General features: G+C 28.3%; 1 protein-coding gene across 8 annotated transcripts; it reads left to right on the plus strand.

The window, feature by feature from the left end:
- Positions 1-11,956: 11,956 nt before the first annotated feature.
- Positions 11,957-23,086, plus strand: LOC107170440 (inhibitor of growth protein 2-like). Of its 8 annotated transcripts, none has more exons than XM_015520560.2 (3): positions 11,957-12,168; positions 15,658-15,744; positions 21,670-23,086. In XM_015520560.2, the coding sequence occupies exon 3, from the start codon at positions 21,685-21,687 to the stop codon at positions 22,549-22,551; it is 867 nt and encodes a 288-aa protein (XP_015376046.2). In that variant the 5' UTR covers positions 11,957-12,168; positions 15,658-15,744; positions 21,670-21,684; the 3' UTR covers positions 22,552-23,086. The 8 variants fall into 8 exon arrangements, with proteins under 8 accessions (XP_015376046.2, XP_089077028.1, XP_089077031.1 ...); XM_089220902.1 differs by having other exon boundaries at positions 21,674-23,086; XM_089220905.1 differs by lacking the exon at positions 11,957-12,168 and adding an exon at positions 15,384-15,582 and having other exon boundaries at positions 21,674-23,086.
- The last annotated feature ends 1,149 nt before the right edge of the window (positions 23,087-24,235 follow it).

The raw sequence follows: 24,235 nt of genomic DNA on the forward strand, positions 1-24,235 counted from the left end.
ATTTCGAGGACATCATCGTTTTTCGGACCCAATACAATACTTTCGCACAACCAAACATGATATTTGTAACTTTACAAGTTGGGACTAATGTATCCCGATGATGTTTTAACAGGAATTTTGCACTATCAATGTCCAGACGTCCAGCAATTGTGAATTACTTCGTTCATTTGCAAATTTCCATTTTATGTTCTACTATGCATCTGATGTTAGCTTATCGATAATTGTAATAATTTACTTGATCTATAAAAACCATGAGGATTTCTAACGATCTCATCCAATCCTTTTTTTTATGAAGAAACATCACCCTTTGATGTTCAATAACGCTAGATACGACCAATCCCGGTATAGCGTTTACTGAATTGCTGCCTTAATCTGTCGATAGCTTGCATATTATCTAGCATCGCTAACTCAATAAATATGTTTGTATTTAATTATCGTTTATACAATACAATAGTGTATAACAAAAAATGTCACATAATTCTAATACCATATTCTTATTTTATGATCAGTCATTTTCTGTTTGACATTTAATATATTATAGACACTGTACAGCATATTTTTAATCAATTTTAATTTTTAAGACATACTTGATAAAAAATTGTAAGTAATTATCTGCCACATCTATAATAAAAAACTACATTGTGACAATTTAAAATTGTTTTTGGTATATCTCATTCTACATCACATAAATCAGTAACTCTTTAGGTTTCATATTCAATAGATTCAACAATTTATTCATCATAATATGAAACATTTTAATTGAATTTCCGTACCTTTTCAAATACTACAGCCTACAGAGCTTACTTTAATTATCTATGTTTGCTAAAAAAAAAAATTGTAATTAAAGAAAAAGAAAAAAGAGTGATTCAGTATTTCATCAACAAACTAAACAGTTCTTAGTTTTAACGTTGTCACTTTGTCAGGTAGCTCGTATTTATGCAATTTAATAGTAATCGTTTTTTTTTTTTAATTATCCATAATTAAGATAATTCATTATTTACCACATCATTAGCATGAATTTAAGTGTATAATGCACCAAATCTGATTATGTTATTACACAATCTAAGACACAAAGATAAATAAGAAAAATATAAAAAGCTATGAAAGTAGACACTAGTTAGTTTTCCAGCACCTGTATCACCACTAAAATGTTTCAATCTTCAACTTTGAGATTAGATTCTGCAGGTACCAAATGGATTTTAAATGGAAGATACTTTGGAAATGTTTAAGAAAAATCACATATGAGCATACTAACATATTATTTTCTGTTCACCATTTCCGAATTTAACGTTTTTTATATCGTTGAATGGGAGAAAAGAACAACAACACGTGCGACTAAATCTTCAAAATTTTTTTTTCAAAACTCAAGCCACAAAGTTAAAAAAAAAACTGGTAACTATAGTTAGTTAGTTAATCAAACTCACACAACTATACAGTCACCGGCACGCAACCAGCGGCTGCCTTATCTTCTATCCCACGCTCTGATAACGTGATATGGAGAAGCCAGCTATACATCTACCTAAAAAAGAAACCAGTTAAATCAATCTTATAAATAATACACAGAAAAATCGTATACAGAGCGCGTCAAATTACGTTTTCTCGAATTCAACTAAAAATGATTCTGACTTCCATTAGGTTCAATCCAAACCAAAACGAAACCTCTCCTCTACATCTTCTGATCAAACAGCGGAAATGACTAAGAAAAAGAAGCACATTTTTCTATCCCCAAACAAATTCAGTCTACTTGATGTCAACGATGTTGAAACTGATACCAGTAAAAACCACACTACAATGATTTGATCATGGACACCGGATTTCCTAAACACAAACCTCCACCACCAATTTTTGTTTGAGGAATATTATACTATTTAGCAATTCGTGCTAAATTTCTAGAATTACTTGACGTAAATAATTTTACAGTCAAACAGCTCGAGATTTAAAAATCCAAACCACGGATTCTGACTCCTACAGATCACTAATCAAATATCTAAAAGGTCAAATTCCATATCTACCAAACCCACGAAGACAAACCATTCCAAATAGTCGTCCGTAATATCCAACCATCAACACCTACAGGCTACATTTGAAATTGGTATAGCAAATGAAGAAATCGATGGTTACTATCCGCAACGTTTCTAATGTTCTAAACAAAACCAACAAAAATAAATAACCAATATTTTTTGTTGACTATTAGGACCAGCAGAAATTAACAAAGACATTTTCTATATCAACTCCTTACTAAATACCAAAATAAAAATCGAGGAACTTTATAAAAAATGGTCCATAGCACACATTTTCAAGATTAAGGTCATTCTCAAAATCCTATTGCGCTCACCCCCCGAGATATGTAAAGTGTACCACCAACCATCCAACTTCCTCCTGTATCATTACCACGGACCAACCACCTGTATGTGCCTCCTGTCAAAGAAATCACACGGCCAACTACCACAAATGCCAAGTTCACAAAGAACTCCAACACCTCCACTACAAGAAAACAATTCTAAAAACAAAAATTTCAAAACCAAATGTAAATTATATTCAAAATTTAAATGAGGGGGAGACTTTTGACAAAACTCAACGCGGTCCCCCAAACTTTAACGACTCTACGTCTTTTCTAAATCTTATCCCACATTCACCCGGCCAACATTATTACAAAAACAACAAAAATACTCCAACAACTCAACAAACGATTCTGAAATCGCTTTGCAATTATCTTAGTTCATTAACGAATTCAAACTAATAATAGGTAAATCCTCTTATTTCTTTACTCACGTCTCACAACCATCTTTAATAAACTTATGAAACAGACATTGTCTTTATATTCATTTAATTATGCAATTTTTTCTACCATTCAAGTTTAATTATAAAGATAACTAAAAAGTTATTAAATTAATTATATTATTATACTCACAAAACACTCTCCTACTCTCTACTAAAGACTGGCGCATTTATTACCTTTACCGTATGTATGTATTAATACTAAACATAGGTAGGTACTGCGTTAACGTGCGTAAAGAAAAAATAATAAATTTATTTTATTATTTTATTTAATGAAAGCACCGATCACATTTTGTTCATAATTACGTTCGTTTTGATGTTTTGAATTATAAGTAAATTTAAAATTAATTAAATACGATATTTAAATAATTTAATTAAAAACAATATTATACCTGGAAATATTATTAAAATTATCGGTAAAACACGATTGCGTACGGTCTTTATCGACATACGCAATCATGAACATTTATAATGTTCACGATTGCGTACGATTTTTAACTGTAGCTTTGAAGCACTGTTGCCATTTGCTTTGAACTTATAGAACGGGGGTTACTTCCATATTTTTTTTTTTTTATCATTATTGAACAACTAATTATTAAGAAACATATAGAGCGCGTGGCCCTAAAAATAAATTCTAATATGATCGACTTTGAAATTGTCCAAGATCGGCCGGGCGATAACGAAATCGGTTATTTTACTAGGATATTTTAGGATGCTCGCACTCAATAAAATATTATGTATATACTGCAGTATACCTATCATCATTTAATAACTCAGTGAATAACCGTCGTTGGATTATCAACCTCCTAGCGTGTTTCGTGTTTTTCGAGTGAAATATGGAAAATAAAGTTAATTTTATAACTTCTGAAAAGAGTAAACCACTAGTTTTACTAAATCTGCATAAATATCGGTTTATTAGAGAAAGAAAAGACGGAATGAAAAAATGGTTGTGTACAAAAAAAACATGTTATTCGAGTATTTTGACAAATGGAGAGTATGTCCATTAAACAATATTAATGAACACAACCACACTGAAAATTCACAACAGAGCAATGAAAGACAAATGTTACGGGAAGCTTGTAAAAGAAAATCAAATGATACTATTTGTGTAAGACCCATAAAAATAATTAGAACCGAACTTATGGGGAACGATCACTTTATGACATATTTGTAGAAAATTGAGATTTTTAAGTGGTACCATAACTTAAGACATTTTTCCAAAATTTAAATTTTACTGATCAAAAATAAAAACATAAACTAGGCAACGTTGCACAGTAAATCGTAGTAATCGTACGCAATCGTTAGACTTTTGGGGTAAATATTAAAGTTAATGGTTTAACGTACGCAATCGTATTAACGTACGCAATCGTGTTCTCAAAAAGAAACATCGTACGCAATCGTGTGGTACCCAAAATTATAAAAATTAAGAATTGTTGCTATATTACCTAGTACCGATAGAGTGTAGCTATACAAATCTTAAAAACCGTCTCATTAAAAATAATTATTTCAAATCTTCCCTACAGCCTACGGGTATTATATTATACACCATAATAATCACTACCTCCCTATAATACACTATGCTTTAAGTATGAAAGTATTTACGTACTGCTTCATACAATAAATAAATTATGGGTGAAAAACAGCCGCAACGTCTCAGCTCCACAAAAGAACCTCGGGCTCATCTGCGAACACTATCCACTGATGTCTACACTGCACTTCACTATGAAATAAGATAATAAGAACATTAAACGCTTCTTTTTTTATATTAAAAAAAAAAAACTTCTAATATGCTTTTAAAAAATAAAACACGGTATTTTTACATATTTTTTTATATAATACATATTATAACTCGTGTATGAGTTTATGACTATAGACTCGATAATACATTTATCATACATTTTGTATTAATTATAAGAAACGAGACTAATTCACAATGATAAATTATAATTGATTAACAATATTTTACAGAACGTTGACTTCGCAAAATACCGAAATTTTAGCGATTCACAACCTATTTATTAACAATATATATTGTAACGGCGACGATTTCTTTTTAAAATACAATATACCTACAAAATATAAGTTATTAAAACTTTATGTACTTATGCGGGAATCAGTTCTCTATTATATCAAGTCCAGTCTAATAAACTATTATTGAATGAATCGCTATACGAATGTCTTTCAAAAATAAAATTTGAAAAAGTGTCTTTTATTTTACTTGAATTATATTATTATGTATTTATGTACATATTATATTGATAACTATGTTTTTTTTTTTTTATTATTATTAAATAAACTATCCGTGGCATCTTTAGCCATTGGACGTAACAATACATTTTAACAATATTCAAAATTAGATATTTACATGATATTAAATAGTAAGAAAAAGAAAAAAAAGAAACATATAATAGTATTATTGGTAAAACAGAACGTGTATACAATTTTAATAAGTTGTGTTTCTATTAAAAATTGTATCATTCTGAAGACGTTGGCTGATTCGGGGTTGAGTGCTTCGGCGAGGTGGTCGGAGATTTGGAGTTGTCTTCTTTTCTGATACCTATGTTATTATGTGTCATAAGCATATTATATAATATTATGACGTAAAATTGTAGAATGTAATTCATTCATTAATAATCAGTATTTTTTGAAAATATTATAATAACGCTAACATAGCATAATATAAAAATATAATTCCAAATGTGGTTTTTGAAAAATTCATAAAATACTTATAATATTAAAGTGTTATTAACTATAATTAATAACAAAATATTTCGTGTTTGCTTAACCGTCAAATGTTGACAATAAACTATACACCGTCGGTATTCGTGGTATAATTTTCATTTTTTACCACAGTCACCCTTTGTGTTGGATTTATTTCTACATAAAAAAAACAATAATTCACCAATTCATACCTAGATATAACAATATTACAACCGCAAACATATTATATTACCAAATGTATCCGCTGACGCCGGTGACATGGAGATCCCGTCAAAACATTTCAAATGAAGAAAAACGCAGACAATTAAAGCATACGAGATGGCTGGTAATCCGATAGTCCCGGTTCTTTTTTCCATTGACCTTTTTTTTTGCTTCAGGGGTTTGGTACAATGGTTAGGTACATCTTATTTATATTATGCATTTTGTATTACAACTATTACATTTACTATGGTGGATTAAATTCGAACGTTTCACCCCGGATAATTATATATTTAACGTGACGTATTTTGTCCCGATTGTACACCAACTACTCTGGACTTTGGGATTATGTTAATAAACATAATTTTTGTTTCGTACAACAAAAAAAGTTATAGTGATAATTATTAAAGTCATAATGCCTCCACTTTCAAGTCTCATCGAATCAATTCCAAACAATGCCAATAACTCACAACTAATTTTCAAATATTTGCAACTAAAGTCTTATAATTTGACCTGAAGGATAGGTAATTATTATAAGAATATTAGTCTTAGTCAGACATCCCCTTACATAAAAATATAAGTAATAAGATAATAATTATAAACAAAATGTGGAGACGTCCCGCAGGTGCCCGCAGGTGGTGTTGTACGATTGAGAACATTTTAAATTTTTAGCAACACGATTGAGAACGATTGTCAGCAGATCAAAGAAACAATATTTTGTACCTTAAAATCAAGCGATTATAATGATTTTTCGAGCGACGTTATCATTTATCTTAACTTTTAGTAATAACTTTTATTTATATCAATTATAATATATTGTATATTTTATTTCTATTATGTATTTTTAATTAATGTGGCAATGTTGCATAAAAGTTAGCAGGTATAAAAACATTCTCAATCGTGTTATTAAAAAAGGTACGATCGATAAGGACCGTTCTCAATCGTGTTATACCCGCTTGCAGGCACGTGTATTTTAAAAAATAAAAATAAAACAATTATAAAAATGTAGGATAATGCCCTGAGCACAGGCTAAAAGAAATGTTTTTTTTAAGTTTAAAAAAATGTCAACTTTCAAAGATAATAAAAAAAATAATAGAAACATCAGTAATTCATAAGATTGATATTACTCCAGTAATTACCATGCAATACTCAGCCTCACAAGGGAATAAATTATTTTTATTTTAAACCTTGTTATTGTTTAATGTTATGCACATTATGGATTATAATATGATATATAGCCTAGTATATCCTTAAAAGTAAGTTTTGTATAAAGTAGGTAACCGATATTATATGATAGACTAACAATACACAATCTTCTAAAGATTATAAATAAATCCTGTACCTTTTGCAATTGTATATTTTGTAAACTTATTGTAACATAACATTTTGCATAAATCATGCTCATTTTTATGAGAACTAGCTTTTCACATTCTTCCGAAATTAGGTAATCGTAAACGTATATAATAATTATTGTAGTTTAAAAAATATTAATTCAACTATATTCGATAATTATTATTTTCTATAGATACGGCAGAATTGATTAAAACCCTCCTTAAGTCATAAAGGTCAATTATTTTTACATGAATCAACTCCGACTATATACGAGTTACCCGGCGATTTCATCGTGAACAAAAAGTGTCTATTACTACTAGTTGCTTTTCAAAAGGCAGGTAATAAATGTAGAAGTGATTCTAAACATTTTGACTAAAAAAAATAAATCTAAGCAATGTTATGAGGAATACATTTAATTAGGTATATTATCATATTTACTTTTTAATTTTTATTAACTAATTATAGGTACAACCACCTGTTTTGTATTGACTTGTTATAATATTATTTTTATATTAATTGTATAATTTTTGTAAAAATTTTATCTTCACTTTAATTACCTATAATTTCCCAATGACTTAATAAAAAAAAAAGCGGGTAAGTGGATGTCGCTCTACTGTACATAAGGTGGTGGGGTGGACCTCTGACTAGGGTTGGTTAGAATTGAATGCAATGATAGGTATCATTATTATATACGAAAAAGGATTCTGAACGGAGATGATTTGTCAGTCTACTCAGTGTAGGATATATTATATTTAAATATTGTTATATATTCTATTTTGAAGCAAATATTTTATTTTTCAATTAGGACGCATTTTGCATAAGGCTTGGTTAATCAATTTTTCCAAAAACATTGCATGTAGTTATCATAATACCTTATATTATCATAGATATATATTATATACTTACCTGATTTCATAAAAATTTAAAACTCAAACTCTCAAAACATTTTTCCTATAATAAATTTCCTTTATAGCTATTTGAAGAAAAACTTATGGAAAACTTAGTGTTGAATTTTTTAACCTTAGATCTAAATACAAACAATTTTATGAATTTTGAACTACAAAATAATTTGCAAATATTCATGGTTTTGATGAATTTTTGTCAATATTTGAACTTCAAATGCTAATAAAAAAAAATTGTTGAAAATTTAAAGTATTTACAGTGATTAGTTTTTAAATTACAACCATATAAAAAAAATCGATTTGGTCGAAAACTGGTTTTGCGTAAAAATTCCCGTTTTTCTGTCATTTTTTTTTTTTGTTTTTCTCGATTTTTTTGAAAACTGTTGGCAAATGTTTACTTTTGACCTCTATAATGCACCAAGGATATTAACTTTTACATCGGAAACCACCCCTAAAGTTTGAAGTTGAAGCATTATTTCGACTAGTTATGCTGTGCACAGACACAAAAAAAAACACACATCATTGTAAAATCAATACATTCATCACTTCGTTCTGAATCTAAAATATTATAATAATAAATTATTACTTACAACACGTTATACCAATTTATGAAAAACTTATTAATTATTATTGGTTGTATAATATTAAAATTCAGGACTTTAGAAAGTTTAAATATACTGGTTTTGTCATATATTAGTTATAAACATTGGCGCAAATAGTGTTTGAGATTTGGGGAGGAGGCTGAAGCTCAGGTTTATATTGAACACTTTAGTAACACTTATATCACAAACAAATTTCCTTTGCTACACTCAGATTAAAATATACCAATCAAAATTATCAATTTACAATACTTAAATATGTACCTATGTTTTAATCACAACAAATTATTAAAGAGTAAATTACATAAGTTTTACTCTTCTTTCTGTTTTAGAAAATTCATTTAAAATATCTTCAATGTCTACAACAATATCTTTTTTCAATATTAAGTATACCTAATTAATTTAACCAGTTTTGAAACATAGTAGACCTTAAATATTTATTGATCCTTCGCATTTCTGAAAATGATCTCTCACAAGTGCATGAACTGACAGGTAATGTGATTGCTACTTAAACGAGTTTAAATAAATTTGGAAAAACTTGTTGTATTATAAGACGTTCCTTAAAATATTCATATTCTGTGTTTCCATTTAAAATATTTTTAAATACAGTCTTTTCACGCTTTAAATCTTCAGTACTTACTTTTAAAACATCATAAATAAAATATTTCAATATTTGCATTATTTTTGATGTAGTGTATGAACAAAAATAAATATAAAATTTGTTTCATATACCGTAATATTTAGAGTTTATATGACATAATTATTTCAGGAGGCAATACAAAGTTTAGGAGGGCTTATCCCCCAACCCACTATTTGCACCTATGGTTATATAGGAACATTTACATAAACGAAAACGAAATTTTTAACGTTCTAGAACGAAAATAAATAATTTTTAACTAGGAATTATATAATCATAAATGTATATACATGATATGTTGATCACTCTGTTTCTAATATGATTAATGTTATAAGTTTTCCACCACCATTTTAAAGTTGGCCGTCTTTAATGCTGATTAAACATGCAGTATTATGCCATAATTTAATAATCTAAGACAGGGGCGTGCAACATTTTTTGATCCGTTATGTAAGTGTATAATACAAATTTACTTTTTCATTTAGTGTAAAATTATTAGCTACCCCCTAATAAAATTAGGTTGCGTACCACTGATCTAAGACCGTGTATGAGATTATTATAATAGTTTTTTTAGTTTTTTATGAAGTTGTATGTTTTTTCTTACATCTTACAGTTGTAAAAAGATAGTAGATTCATATTATTCATATAGTTTGAAAAAAATTATTTAAAAAAAAATTTACTGGTTTTATTAATATAAAAACCGGTTTTAAATAACCATAAATTGTAGGATCAATTTTAACTAGTTTTTTAAACCGAAAAAAATAGAAGACATTAAAACCATTAACCTCAAAAAAAAACATTTCGTTTTGAAATCTTGTTGTTGTTTTATACCAAAATATACCTTTTTATTGATTTATATATATATATAATTGTGTACTTATCAATTATTCGCATACATTGTATAATATATATACCTAAGTCTGATATTTTTTTAACTATTTTAAATATTTAAACATTAAATATATGTATGAATATGATATATTAATATCTATTGTAAATTATATTAATTTACTTAACATAAATTATAATGTTACTGTAAACTTATTTTTATAATTTATAACAAATGTGTATTATAAATACACCTACATGTCTTATAGGGAGTGGAGTTTATAGAACGTTGCCTACTACGTAGTTCTATTCGACAACAATTTTTTTATAGAGTGAACATTTTTGGGAAGCAGTTTGTATAAAAACATAAACTACTTACCTGATCATCGAAGACAACAACTATAGTATATATTATAAACTTTTTTACTTGCGACAAGAATAGAGGGGATAATTCGCATATTTTGGAAGGCAATAGCAAGCGCCATTTGACTCATAGTAAACATTTTTTGACGAACGATTGGACAATATTATCGGCCAAGATTATATAGTAACTAAGTATAACTACTCAAAAATCCGAAACAAATAAATAAAGAACATTTGATGTTTTATTGTTGTATCGAGATCAAGTATTTATTATTTTTAATTGTGAAACGTAACTAGACAATGATATTTATCCTGATCATTTGGTATATCGGTATATTATTAGTAATTTATTGGTAAACGTTTTATTGGTAATAATTACCTGTAATTATTACAAAATTATGTTTATATTTTTATAATTATTATAAAAACTTTTTTATATGTTTTTGGTTTCATCTTTTAAAAAAACGTCATAATTAAGAGGATAATTAAATCAACATAAAAATATTTTAAAAATTAGTTTAAATAAACTATATATATATGTATATATATATTTTTTTTTTATTTTTTTACTTTTTATGTGATACGGAATAGCATTCAAACAAAAAAAATGCCAAATCATGTACAACAATCAACTATTTGATACCAGCTGTATTATATTTAAAAAATGAAAAGTAACTCCATTAGTATTTACCAAAAAAAAAATACCTATTTAAAATGTTACTAATACGTCTAAAGGAAAATAAAAAACCATCGTACAGAAAGGACTTTATGTCACCTATATCCGCTATATCTAAGAAATAACGTAAAACACTCGACATAGGTATTTACTAAAAAAATCTATGTGATCGTAAAGAATTGATTATTTTACAATTTTACATGTATTTTAAAAAGTAATTAGGTAATAATATGTTGATCGTAAATATATAATAGTGTACTCAATGTATTATTAAAAATATTTAAGATAAAAAAATCTTTAATATTGGTAAATAATTTAATAATATATTGTGACTTGAGACAGAGGTAGGAGCGAGCACGCCGCCTGCTAGTACGTAGAGTAAATAAGTGATATAAATATAACATTGGATTTTAATAAAAATCGGTGAAAAACTCAACGGTCAATGATGTGAAACGCTCTAAGCCACCGCCCGTGAAGTATTAATGTGCCCCTCTCGCGATTACGACGCGTGGACCCCATCGTAAAGGTGATAGGCGTGGTCACTACCGGCCGAGAATGCGACGACGGCGTACGACAAACAACGCTATCTCGTAATCATTGTATGTCAACACGTTTCATGAAGTTTGGTTACATCGAGATAAAATATTTTACCTTAAACCGTGGTATAGAGCCACAATTTAAGTTATGCATATATATTCAGAATATTTTAAATTGTGGATAGAGCCATACAGCAAGCTCTTGCCTAAATGTTTGAAGCCAAAAAAACCAAGAGGAATTGGGGCTAATGCGCATAAGCACAATAAATAATTTACTTCACGCTTCGTGCACACGGTTGGTACGACTATTATCACGCGCAGGCGCAATATTGATTGTTCGTCGTTAATATCAGCTGTAGAGTGACGAATATAAATTGATATCACAATATTCACAAGCGACTCGGCCTGCAGCACAGCTACCAAAATATATGCTACCACGTTAAATTGTTTTGTACTCGCGGCACTAATGTAGCCTATACAGAGCTCCGTGTTACAGTTATAATTCACTAAAAATTAATGTATTATTGTTATACGATAGAAAAGAAATAAACAACACATATTCTCACAAAGTCACAAGACGACGAATAGACAGAACACAGAAGTAGGTGTATTTTAATTATATTACATAAAAGTCTATTGTCTATTATACTCTATTATAGTATTAGGCCTAGGCTATACATTGCGTTTTCCATTAAATTAAAAACTCATTGTTTTATATTGAAGTAGCTTTACACGATAGATGTAATACGCCGCGTGTAAATCCGTGGTAGAAAATGCCCGTCAGCTTGCGTTTTGGCGGAATACTCGACGGATACATGTTGTATAGCTCAGGCCTTATACTATAATATGGAGTGGCGTAACCTGGGGATTTGGATAAATTGGATTTTTAACCATCTACCTACAGATTAACATTTCCCTTCATAATAACTAATAAGTATATTATTTATGTACGAAAACTGTAAGAATTTGATTTAATTTATACTTACCCCCCTATATTTCATAAAAAAAGGCTACGCCACTGATAATATTAAAAAAATAACACGTGTTTTGATATGTAAGGTGAATAATACATTTGGAATTCATTTCCATTACTTTTTTTCTCAATACCTATTTATAACATATTTTATCTGTACACAAAATATCGGGAGGTATTGAAACTAACTCGAAATAATATTCAAATAGTACAATATTATACTGTCGTCTGTCGTGATGTACTTGATGTCTGCGCATCGTAAAGAAATGATGCATACATTGTATAAAGAAATTATGCGAACGAGAATAATACTCGACCTTTGTCATACATCATGATAATATATACAATGCAAAATGTACTTATGCTTTACCATAGAACAATAGCTTTACCTATGTGCTATGTATGTCCTATCAGTTGCGCCAAAATGTTAAATTTTACCTATGACATTCGATTAAAATTTAAATCCACATACAATTTTAACACCCACCTATTTTTTATAACTACCTTACTAAACACCAAGTATAGTTTTTATGTTATATTATAGACTTTTAGTTCACAATAATTATAATATCTAGTACAATTATCATAATATATTTAGAATGATAAAAGTAACCCTCATGGCCTCTTACCGCCTAAAATCATTTATGACAGATTATTGTCATTGGTAAATATATATTTTACGCCACTGTGACCTATAACTTATATACCTAAACTAAAACAAAAAATGCTCGACATGACGACATCCGTCGTGTAAAAAGTTTGGCGTCCTAAATCGAATCCTATGAGTGACAACATGGCTGGATAAGATAGATCACGAATCTATGAATCATGATGATACGTGCAATTTGAAATTCTATCTAAATGTCCGGTTTATTAACACATACATTTTTCAACTTAAATCAATAAAAATTACAATAAGACATTATAATGTTTTGTCAATATAATTATAAATTATGTCAATATTTTGTATTAAGTCCAATATGTACTGTATGCGATCGACTAAAGGAGTTGAAAAATGATTTTTCAAACTTATAAATGAAATGTTTTATCATATTCATACCCTCATACCCTTTATCTTTTTATACTCCCGGATTCCTACCTTTTTTATTCCATATATCATATAAAAGTATAATATTGCGTACATAAACTTATAATTAACTTATAAATATATATATGAATAAACCGGAATTTTTCTCTCGGAACCTTTTATACTGGACTTATGTTTATAGATTCCAATTTCTTGTTTTCATAGCTTGATGCACGTGCTACCATAGACATTTTGAACATTGTGTGATGTTATTTTTTCTAAACAACTTATATTTAAATGTGTATACTGTGCAGTACTATTAATTGTAAAAATAAATTGTACGAATTTACAAGCATGTCGTGTCAAAAAAATCACACATTTTTCAAAATCTGATTTTCGTTTCATAATAATATTATCTAAAATGCACGATAGGTACATATTTTTACATACCTATTTTACTAAATTTATATAATTTTTCATAGGCCTTATGTTTAAATTTTAATATAAACCTGTAAATAAAAACAAATTTTCAATACAATAAAGAATATTAATTTCAATTTTTACGATTGCCAAGGAACTTATTTACCATTTTTTCAATAAAAATATATATTTATTAAAGGCTCATGGTCTCCAATGAGTTTTGAAAAAAGTACAAACATAGTTTAAAAATGTTAAAAAATCATTACAAACCGCTAAAGAGAAAAAAAATATTTAAAAAACATCATCATGCACTCATTTCAATTTTCAAAACTTAAGCTCAGTCCGAATATATCTTTACCTCCAGAAACAAACATAACTCGTTGGGGTGCCTAGATAATGGATTAATGTTATACTTTATTATTTGTAAATACTTGAACCAAATTGTGATTTTGTATAGTTGTTGAATTCTTGTGATACTTTAAATATTCAAATTACAAAAAAACTTTTATTGAAAAAAAGTACATATTTGTGATTTATTTTAGTGCATACTGCATAAGTATCTACGTAAGCACATATGTCATTGTTTTTTATAAAGTTCTGAGTCCTGAATTATCCTGTATTATCTCGTGTATTATATTGTATATTAATGGGCATTTTTATTATGTCTGTTGACTTACAAGGGCTACGATTCTCAAAGGTACACAATCCAAGTAAACTAAATTATATCCGTATTGTAAATATTAGTGTACTTAGTTCAGTGCATCATACCGTATACGATACTCGGTACAGAGATTTCAGGGTCGGACTTAACTATTTTGTGCATTCATCGATATTTGCGTGCCTTCTGCGGACTCTCATTATTACCGAGTTACATTTTATTATCTTCCTATGTACCACTACCGACGGCTTAATACTTTTCTTTCAATGCCCTACCTATATCGGAATATTGCTAATAGGTACCAAATAGTTGAGTTCAATTCTACTCGAATCGTGTTGTTCGACATAAATTTCACATTTCACTGTGAGCTCTGTGAGGTATAATGTGCAAGAGCAATGTGCATGTGCATACAGTCACAGTGTTGGTTAGTAACGTAACGTACGTATTACATCGCATCAAGAGTGACGAGAGTTTCGCGTTACGTCGTTGCCATATCGAGTAGTTAATAATATTGTTATGTTATACAATATTGTTATACATTGTTGGTTACACTCACTCGCCATGATATCTTATCTGTGGTTACACTGTATACAATGTTTTCATCGAAATCTATTTGATTTATTTTTATATTATTTCATAAAATTTACAATTAGGCAATAGCACAATAATAATATTGGACATTGGTATTAAATTATAACCTAAAATCTAAGTCGCATTTCCTTTGTTTTTGTACAAGTCGGCTTAATAGTTGTTCAGTTTTTTTTTTACTTCTTTTTAAACTTAATATCGTTAGTAATTTAAAAGTACGTTTAATCTAGTATTTCTATTATAATATACTATATTATAAACTATTTTAAATCCGTTAAATGTTTTGATCCATAATTACCTAATCGTTAATCGCTGAAGTGGATGGTTAATATTTTTTCATTATATTAAAGTATAAATCTCTAATGATTATCAATATTTTAAAATATTTATATTCCTTGAAGTAATATTTATACTATGTTTATAGGTATTTAATTTCGATTAAATTATTGTGATTCATTTTTCATTACCCACGCTTTGAAGTAAGAGAATAACTATAGACTATTTCATTAAGGTAAGTACAGATTGCATTTAAATTATTTACAATAATTAATCATAAATAAGAAATTTGTATTTTGAAAATATTTTATGCTTGAATGTGTAGATGTATAGCCTAGTACAACGGTTCTTAACCTTTACAACACGGATTCCCGTTGAAAGATTTTTAGAAATCACGGACCCTCCCAATTTTTTGTCAATGCCTACCTTTTTTTTTACAAAAAATATTTTATCTGAAAATTATAACATTTATTTTATATTAAGATTTATAGGAAGTATACATAACGATATAAGATATATTTTATGTAAAAAAAAAATTAATAATAGTCTTAAAACATTATAATAATGAACTCATGTCACATATTGACTTATGTTAGGTGTTAAGGCTGCTGCAGACCCCCGACATGAGTATCGTAAGCCACAAACCACAGGTTAAAAACTGCTGGCTTAGTATATTGTATTAATTCAAAAATATATTGTACCTTATTTATTTGACCTACCTAATACATTTACACTTATTTACATATTTAAATCGGAGGCGTAATTTTAAAACCGGTTTTAAAAAAATGTATCATGATTGCAATTTAGTTCGACTATTATTTCTTCTATGCTTGGCTAAATTTATCTTTTTTTTAATTGGTCTTGAGCAAGGACATACTGGGAAATCTATATTTGACTAAAGTTTGAAGTTGTGTCCTCTATGTATCCATTTTTTACATTTTTTCAGAAAACAAATTATAATTCAATGTGTTTAGTAATTTATCTTAAGTACAGAATATAACGAATTACTTATTTTCTATTACTTTATAACTGAGTTACAATGGATTAAAAACATAAGTTGATATTTAAACTGTTCCAACTTTATTTTTCTGAATTTTCTTTCTCTCTACGATTTCTAAGCACCTCCCTTTGGCTTTCTTTTAGTTTCCATTTTAAACAACTAATAGTTAAGTAAATATTACAAAATACCAAACAACTGTACAATAAAATGAAAAAAAAAAGTAAAAAATGTACTTTTATGAACAAGAATGTTTCATTGAAGGCACAAAACTATACTTATAATTATCATCCTATTAACTCAGTGGTGCCATTTACATACTTTAGGTAGTTCAATTGAACTGCCTTCAAAATTGGGTGAGTGGGTAAAATAGTTGAGTGTACTTCCAAATCTTGCTGTTATAATTGTATTAAACACTGGAATGCCATTAAATTATGTATAATATTTAATTAGTTATGCCCATTCCTGATTCATTTAATTAATCAAACTATTTGAACTACCAGTTTTAATTTCATTTGAAGCCACTGCACTGTATTAACCCATCAATAGTATTATATTTTATTATTGCATACAATATATTATTAGCTAATTATAATTAGCTTTAATAAACACCATCTTCAGTTATAAATAGATCATTGATGTAAATTGCAAGAAAAAACAAGAAAAATTCCTTAAAAATTTTGAACTAGTGCTAGTACATATTATAAAGCTTAATAAAATGCCCACATAAATTAAAATGAATAGGTATAAAATAAAATTTAGATAGATAGATAAATTTTGTAATATTGATGCTATTCAATGTTTTCAAATAAAAAGCTTTAACAGTTATAGACAAGTATTGTTTTGTAGTACTGAAGTCGTAGGATCAAACATAATATGTAATACAAATAGAAATATTAGTAAAAGCATTATTCTATTTTTTTTTTTTTTTTTAAGGAATTTAACCCTTTCACCTTTGACCACTTAAATCTATAGCACCTGCTGTATGCTGACTATATTTCATAAATTATTCAAATGGTTTATCTACCCTAAAAGGATAGATCTATGCTCAATGAATCAGATAACAAATGAAGTTTTCGCATAGATAATAATATTATAATATCTTATCTATGAGTTTTTGTGATACGCTTTGATTTTTCTTCCATTAAATAAATAATTCAAAAATCTGTTTTCAAAAAACATTTATTCTTCTACGGCTTGTCAAATAATTTAAATAAAATTGATAAAAACGTGTATACACGTCCACAGCATACGAGAGGTGCTTTGCAGCTTTGCTCCAACGTGTGTACATGTCCACAGCTGCAGTAAAAGGGTTAAGCAAGTTTTTATAAAATTATATATGTTCTTTTAAATTTTCAAAAATGCTTTTACTCTATAAATATGTCCTACAAATTCCAAAAAGAAGTTCTATACCTAAATCAAAAGTTGTGTTAAATTATAAATAAAAATTTCATTTTGTTAAATTTATTCATGTTTGAAATGTCATGTCTCAAAACATAAAAAAAAAAAATGTTTTATTTCAATCGGTGCCCTAGTTATAAATAATAATTTCTGATGATCCATTCATATCAAGGGGGTGGACGATCACCTATTATAAGCACTTTTTCACACTCACGCGTTGTGATGCAAAAATACAAAATATTTATAATTTAAACTTATACCGATTTTATTATTAATATCTAGGCATTGATTATAGGAAAGACAGATAGACTATAGTGTATGGATTTTTGGCAACTACAATTTTATTTATTATAACTGATGGCAAATAACATCTTCCTAGACCGGTTTGTGGCAGTGACAGCACAATGTAGGAAAGATATCTTACCAAATTTTAACAATAAAGAAAATCTTTAACCATATTGTAGTTTTTATTTTTATTGTATTTTAATAAAAAATATTACCATTATCAATGTGTGCAGGTACAATTTACTTTCTATAAATATTAATTTGATTTAACTAGGCATTTGTAATATTTTTATTTTTATTCTATACTGTATTGTATTAAATATTGATTGTGTTTTGTCAACCTAATGGTTAAGCTATAATAGTCATAGATAATATAAAAAGTAAAATAAATCAATATTAAAAATATAATCAATAAAATATCATATTTTTAGCAACCTAGAATATGTTTGATCTATTATAAGATATATGTTTCATCTATTATATACGGTAGGTATTACCCAATAATCTTATATCACACAAATTATTTTTATCATAAATCGATATATCTAAATGCTGTTTTATTCAAAAGTACAAGACATCTATGCCATTAAATTGAAATTTTGTCTTAAATATTGTTTAAAAACCAGAATTTAAATCTATGGTGATACAGAACTCTTTGGTGATCCACCAAGTATTCTTTTTTTTATTAAAATTTTCTTGACATTAATCAACCAAATGAACTTTTTTTTTTATTAAAATATACAATCTGTATAACATAATACAATAAGTAATTTAGATAAAATTTTTACCAGTCTGGACGGCTTGAGGGAAGGGAGAGTCCATTAACACTACTTCCAATATGAACTTTGATTAAATTAAATTTTTATTGTACATAATAAATGAATTTATAATATAAATTTTGATTTAGTTAGAAGATCACGTGGCCATTTTCGTTTTAGACGACGGGGAGGGTTGTCAGGTAGGGTTTTAGATGCTAGCTTGGCGATTAGAGGATTAGGATGATTTAGGACATTTTTGTAGAAGTTATTATAGTTGTACAAAGCTAGTGCAGATATCGTTGGAACGTTGAGATCATGGTGTAGGGATTAACATTTTGTTTTCAAGTGAGATTTTAGAGCAGAGTAGTTGTCTTAGCTTGTGCAGATGGAGATTTAAGGATTTTCGTTTTAATTTTATATGCGTTGCCCAGGTCAGTCTTTTATCTAGATGGTGACCGAGGTACTTGACTGATGTGCCCATAGGGATTATTTTGTCATTGAGATAAACAGGGGGAATATTTTTTGGGCTGAGGGTAAAGGTAATATGAGTGGATTTGCTTTCATTTATTTTTATTCTCCATAAGTTAAACCAGTTTTGTAAGTTAGTTAGGTGGTCTTGGAGGTTATTTATGGCAGAGTCTAAGTAAGAACTGGATGAGGTTATTGCAGTATCATCTGCAAAAGTAGCTAAGTTGGTGTTATTTGATTGAGGTAGATCAGCTGTATTTATATTGAACAATGTAGGTGCGAGAATGCTGCCTTGAGGGACACCTGCTCTTATAGGATGAATATTAGAATACTCTTTCTCACATCGTACTATGAAGGAGCGGTTTGTGAGGAAAGATTTTAAGGTGAGGTATAGTGGAGTGGGTGGAAAGAGAAGTTTATAAAGAAGGCCTTCGTGCCAGACACGATCAAACGCCTGTGCAACGTCGAGAAAAACCCCTGAACAAAAGTTTTTTTGCTCAAGGGAAGAAGCAATGTTGTCAACTATTCTGGGGATTTGATGGAGAGAAGAGTGATTGCTACTAAAACCGAATTGAGCGTTAGGAATAATATTTTTTTCATTTAAAATTGGATAAATTCTTTTTAGGAGGATTTTAGAGAACGTAGGGAGAAGACTGATGGGTCTGTAAGAAGACGGGATATCGGGTGGCTTGCCCGGTTTATGAATAAGAATGATGACTGAGTGCTTCCATGTGGAAGGGATGTATGATAGGCGAAGTATGCCATTATAGATATAGGTAAGTAGTAGGATTGCTTTTTTCGGCAGTTTCTTCGTAATGGTATTGGTTATCAGGTCATGGCTAGGTGATTTATTATTTCGCAATTTACTAATAATATTTTTAACTTCAGAAGGGGAAGTATGTTTTGTTGGAAGACACATTGGCAGGGTGTTGATTAATGAGGTTTCGACATGATGGGAGTGTTCTAAATTTAAAATGTCTGTATGAGGCGTAAATCTACTTTCAAGATCAGTTGCGAAAAGATTTGTTTTGTCTAAGTTTGATGAAGCTAAGGATCTATCAGAGTAACGTAGAGGAGGTGTTTTGTTTTTTTCTTTTAAAATATTTTTAGGTGATTTCCACAGTGAGTTATCTGAACTGGAGAGAGATTTTAGATACTGTAGATATTTTTCAGAATTGTAGTTTCGAAGTACGTTTTTTAGGGAGCAAGTGAGAGCATTATATTTTTTTTTGTCACTAGGCAAGTGCGTTCTTTGCCATCTACAGCGGGCTCTGCGTTTTTCAGAAATTAGTTGTGTTATGTGAAGAGGTAAATCTTTAGTGACTTTGGGGGTATTAGAGAGCATTTGGGAAGAATTTCGTGCTGTGTTTTGAAGAACATTTGTAAATGATTGGACTGCATTATCCAAGTCTGAAGGTGTTTTTAAAGGGATGTTTAGTAAAATGAGGTCGTCTATAGTTTGGCTAAATTTTTCCCAATCGGTTTTCCTTGGAGTTAATGTATGACAAGTAGTCGTTGTAGTAGACAATTCATTTAAGATTAGGAGTAAAGGTGTGTGATCAGAAGATAAGTCTGAGAAATTTAATATGGAATGATTTATATGACCGGGGAGGGAAGTTATGAAAAAATGAACTTAAGTATATAAATTTAAATTTTTGGCATTTTTATATCAGACATCAATGGTTATACAAGATAACTAAATAATAGTTTGACAGGGTACAATAATAGATTTTAAAGACCCCAATTTCAAATCCTTGAGGCTAAATTTAACAAATAATTTTTTTTTTATGTTGATGCACCTAGTACTAAAATCCAAAAGAGTACAGAACTCAGTTGTTAAAATATTTATATTAAGGGTAAAAGTACTTATAAAATATTTTACAAAATATAAAATATATTTCATATTGTATCTAACATTTATTATAGGTTTATTATTGGATGATTTTTACAAATTATAATTAATTACTACTATTGTACAATCGCCATAGCCATGTCTTTAATGAGTAACTGCATGTTATTGAAGAAAAAGAGGTGTGAAGAATGCTTGATTAATCTCCCTGTTTGTATATTGTATTTTAAAGAAAATTATATTTTTGAAAAGTGTTGATAATATGTTATACTGAACTAAATATGTTTTTACTTATTATATAATTATACATAGGTAAAAAATGACTTGTCAACAAATATTTTTAAATTCTTACCATACAAAGTTTTAGCAAAAATCATATGACATATTATAAATATTTTTCAGATAGAGACAAATATTATGAACGAATTATTAAATAGTGCGGTTATTCGCTTCTTGGACAATTGTGATGATGTTTTGAACAATTTTCCTCAAGATGGACAAAAACAAGTTAGTCGTTATTATGAAATTGATTGTCGTCACTCACATATTTTAAATAAATTGATGAAGTTTACAAAAAAAACTGATGAATTTTCATCTACTGATGAACAACGTGTGAAGAAAATGTTGATTGAATCTTTAGACCTGGCTGACAGAAAAGTAAACGTTGCTAACTGTCTATTGGATATGGTTGAAAAGAACATGAATAATTTAGAAATGAACTATAAAGAAGTTGAAAATGCAAAATTAGATTTAATAAAATCAAATAAAAGAATGTTAAAAAGTGTGCCTGAAAATAAGGGAATTGATTCATTAAAAATAGATAATTCTAATAAGCGCCCTAAAAGAAATGTAACAAAAATATCTACTGCATTCAACAAAAGCGTAGAATTGAATGCAAATTTGAACAAAAAATCAAGCACTAATCAAAATAAAAAAAAAACCACATCAAACAAAAAGTCTAAAGCACAGACTTCCAAAAATAAAAAAGTAGTTTCAAATGTAAACATTTCTGATAGCGATGGTAATGATGATGATGATTTACAGCCAACTTATTGTCTTTGTGAAGAGATATCTTATGGTGATATGGTTGGCTGTGATAATGATTTATGTCCAATTCAGTGGTTTCATTTTGGCTGTGTGTCTATACATAGGAAGCCCAAAGGAAAATGGTTCTGTCCATTTTGTCGAGACACTAGTAATAATCCCAAAACCATGAAGCCTAAAGAAATATTTCTTAAAGAACTTGAAGAGTACAATGAACGTAAAGAAAAAACTGATGAATAGTACAATCCATCTAAAGATTATTTATTTAATTTGACGCTAATTTGTTTTAATGAAAAAGAAATTCATACATTTTATGTGTCATATATTTAAGCAAACTCAATTTTCATGAATGATAATTATGTTAATTAATAATAATTTTAAACATAGAATAGTATATCTTTTTTTTCTTTTTTTCACCTAAGTAAATAGAAATACAATTTATTTAAATATACAATTATACATTAAAATTTAAAATTGTCCCAATTGCTATCATATTGTAAAAGTTATTATGTACTAGTATTAAGTATTATATAGTTTATAAATTATGATTATTTTTTCTAATAATTTAAAACACAAACAATAAGTATACATTTATTTTTTATAATAGTTGATACATTTTCATTTGAAACTTTCAGATAATTAAGGTATTTTCAATATTTTTATTTGTAGAATATATTTAATGACTATAATGTATTAAATATACTATTTTGGTAAATTTAAATTGTTTTACTGAACTATTGTATGTGCATAATAAAATAAAAAGTTATTAATTTGATTTTAAATTTTTTTATTCTATATTTAAGAAAAAAAAATGTTTTGATATAAGATAAAATTTATTTATGTTACGGCAAAAATTACCTTTTGAGATAATATCAGTTGTATTGTCATTAATTAATTTTATTAGATCAAAACATTTTTTATTCACTTTTATCATATTAACTTTTTTTTTTTAAATTGTTTTAAGGCATCAGGTACATGATTATTAGCCGGAAACTGTTGGCAAATTTCGAATGGGCACCCGTAGGTTTCTACCATGGCCGAGTGGGGGCGGCAGCCTCTTTCCAAACAGCATGAACTGCCCGGACATGGGCATGTCGCCCATGACCGGGATTTGAACTGATGGCAGTGCACGCCGCAACCGACACCTTAATCCACCAGGCTATTACACCCCCCTCATACAAAACTTATAATATTACATTTCATATTTTAATATGTTTCATAATAGTAATTTTAATAATAATTACGGTTAGATTGTTCATATTTTTCTTCTAGTTGTAAACATTGCCACAGAGTTATAAATTTGTATCGTCTGACATACAACCAGATACATTAATTTTTATTTTGCAAATTAAGTGGTTTTATAACTTAAATTCTAAATTCTGGGCAACATTTAAAACGTAGGTGGTGTCGTGATCTATTAGTGGACTAGTTAACTAGCCCACTAACCACAACTATCTCGCCATAAAGTGCTATTACTGAATAGCTTCAACCAAGCCAACCACGACCTATTACTTAACCCTCCATTGTGCTTATTGTAAATATCTGTTACAGATTGTACAAATTAAAATAAAAATGTTTAAAAAAGATTCTAAATTTATTTTTATTTTTTATATTGGTATAATTCAAAAATAATTTTAAAACATTTATTAATGTCATATTTTATTGATTAATGGGCATATTTGCATGCATTTTCATTTTTTATTACATTTTAATCCTAATTATAATTAACACCAAATGTAAAACAAACTAGGTGTATAACTAAATAATATTACAAGGACTATTACGTTTGTTGAATTTTAGGCACCAACTAGTTAGTGCATTTTATAAAATTGTCCAGAATTCAGTTTAAAATCCAGAATGTGGTGTTTACCCTATTTAATGTAGTATGTATTTATACATATTACTATTTTTTTTTTTTTTTTTT

This window comes from Diuraphis noxia, unplaced genomic scaffold, assembly GCF_037042655.1.
Source record: "Diuraphis noxia isolate RWA-SAM2 unplaced genomic scaffold, SU_Dnox_SAM2 contig0002, whole genome shotgun sequence".
NCBI classification, from domain to species: domain Eukaryota; kingdom Metazoa; phylum Arthropoda; class Insecta; order Hemiptera; family Aphididae; genus Diuraphis; species Diuraphis noxia.

Excerpts from the sequence above, each read along its gene's own strand:
- LOC107170440 (XM_089220901.1), top strand. The coding sequence starts at position 21,409 with ATGTCTTTAATGAGTAACTGCATGTTATTGAAGAAAAAGAGGTGTGAA. Across the intron at positions 21,478-21,669 it reads AATGCTTGATTAATCTCCCT|ATAGAGACAAATATTATGAA; the intron begins GTTTGTATATTG and ends AATATTTTTCAG.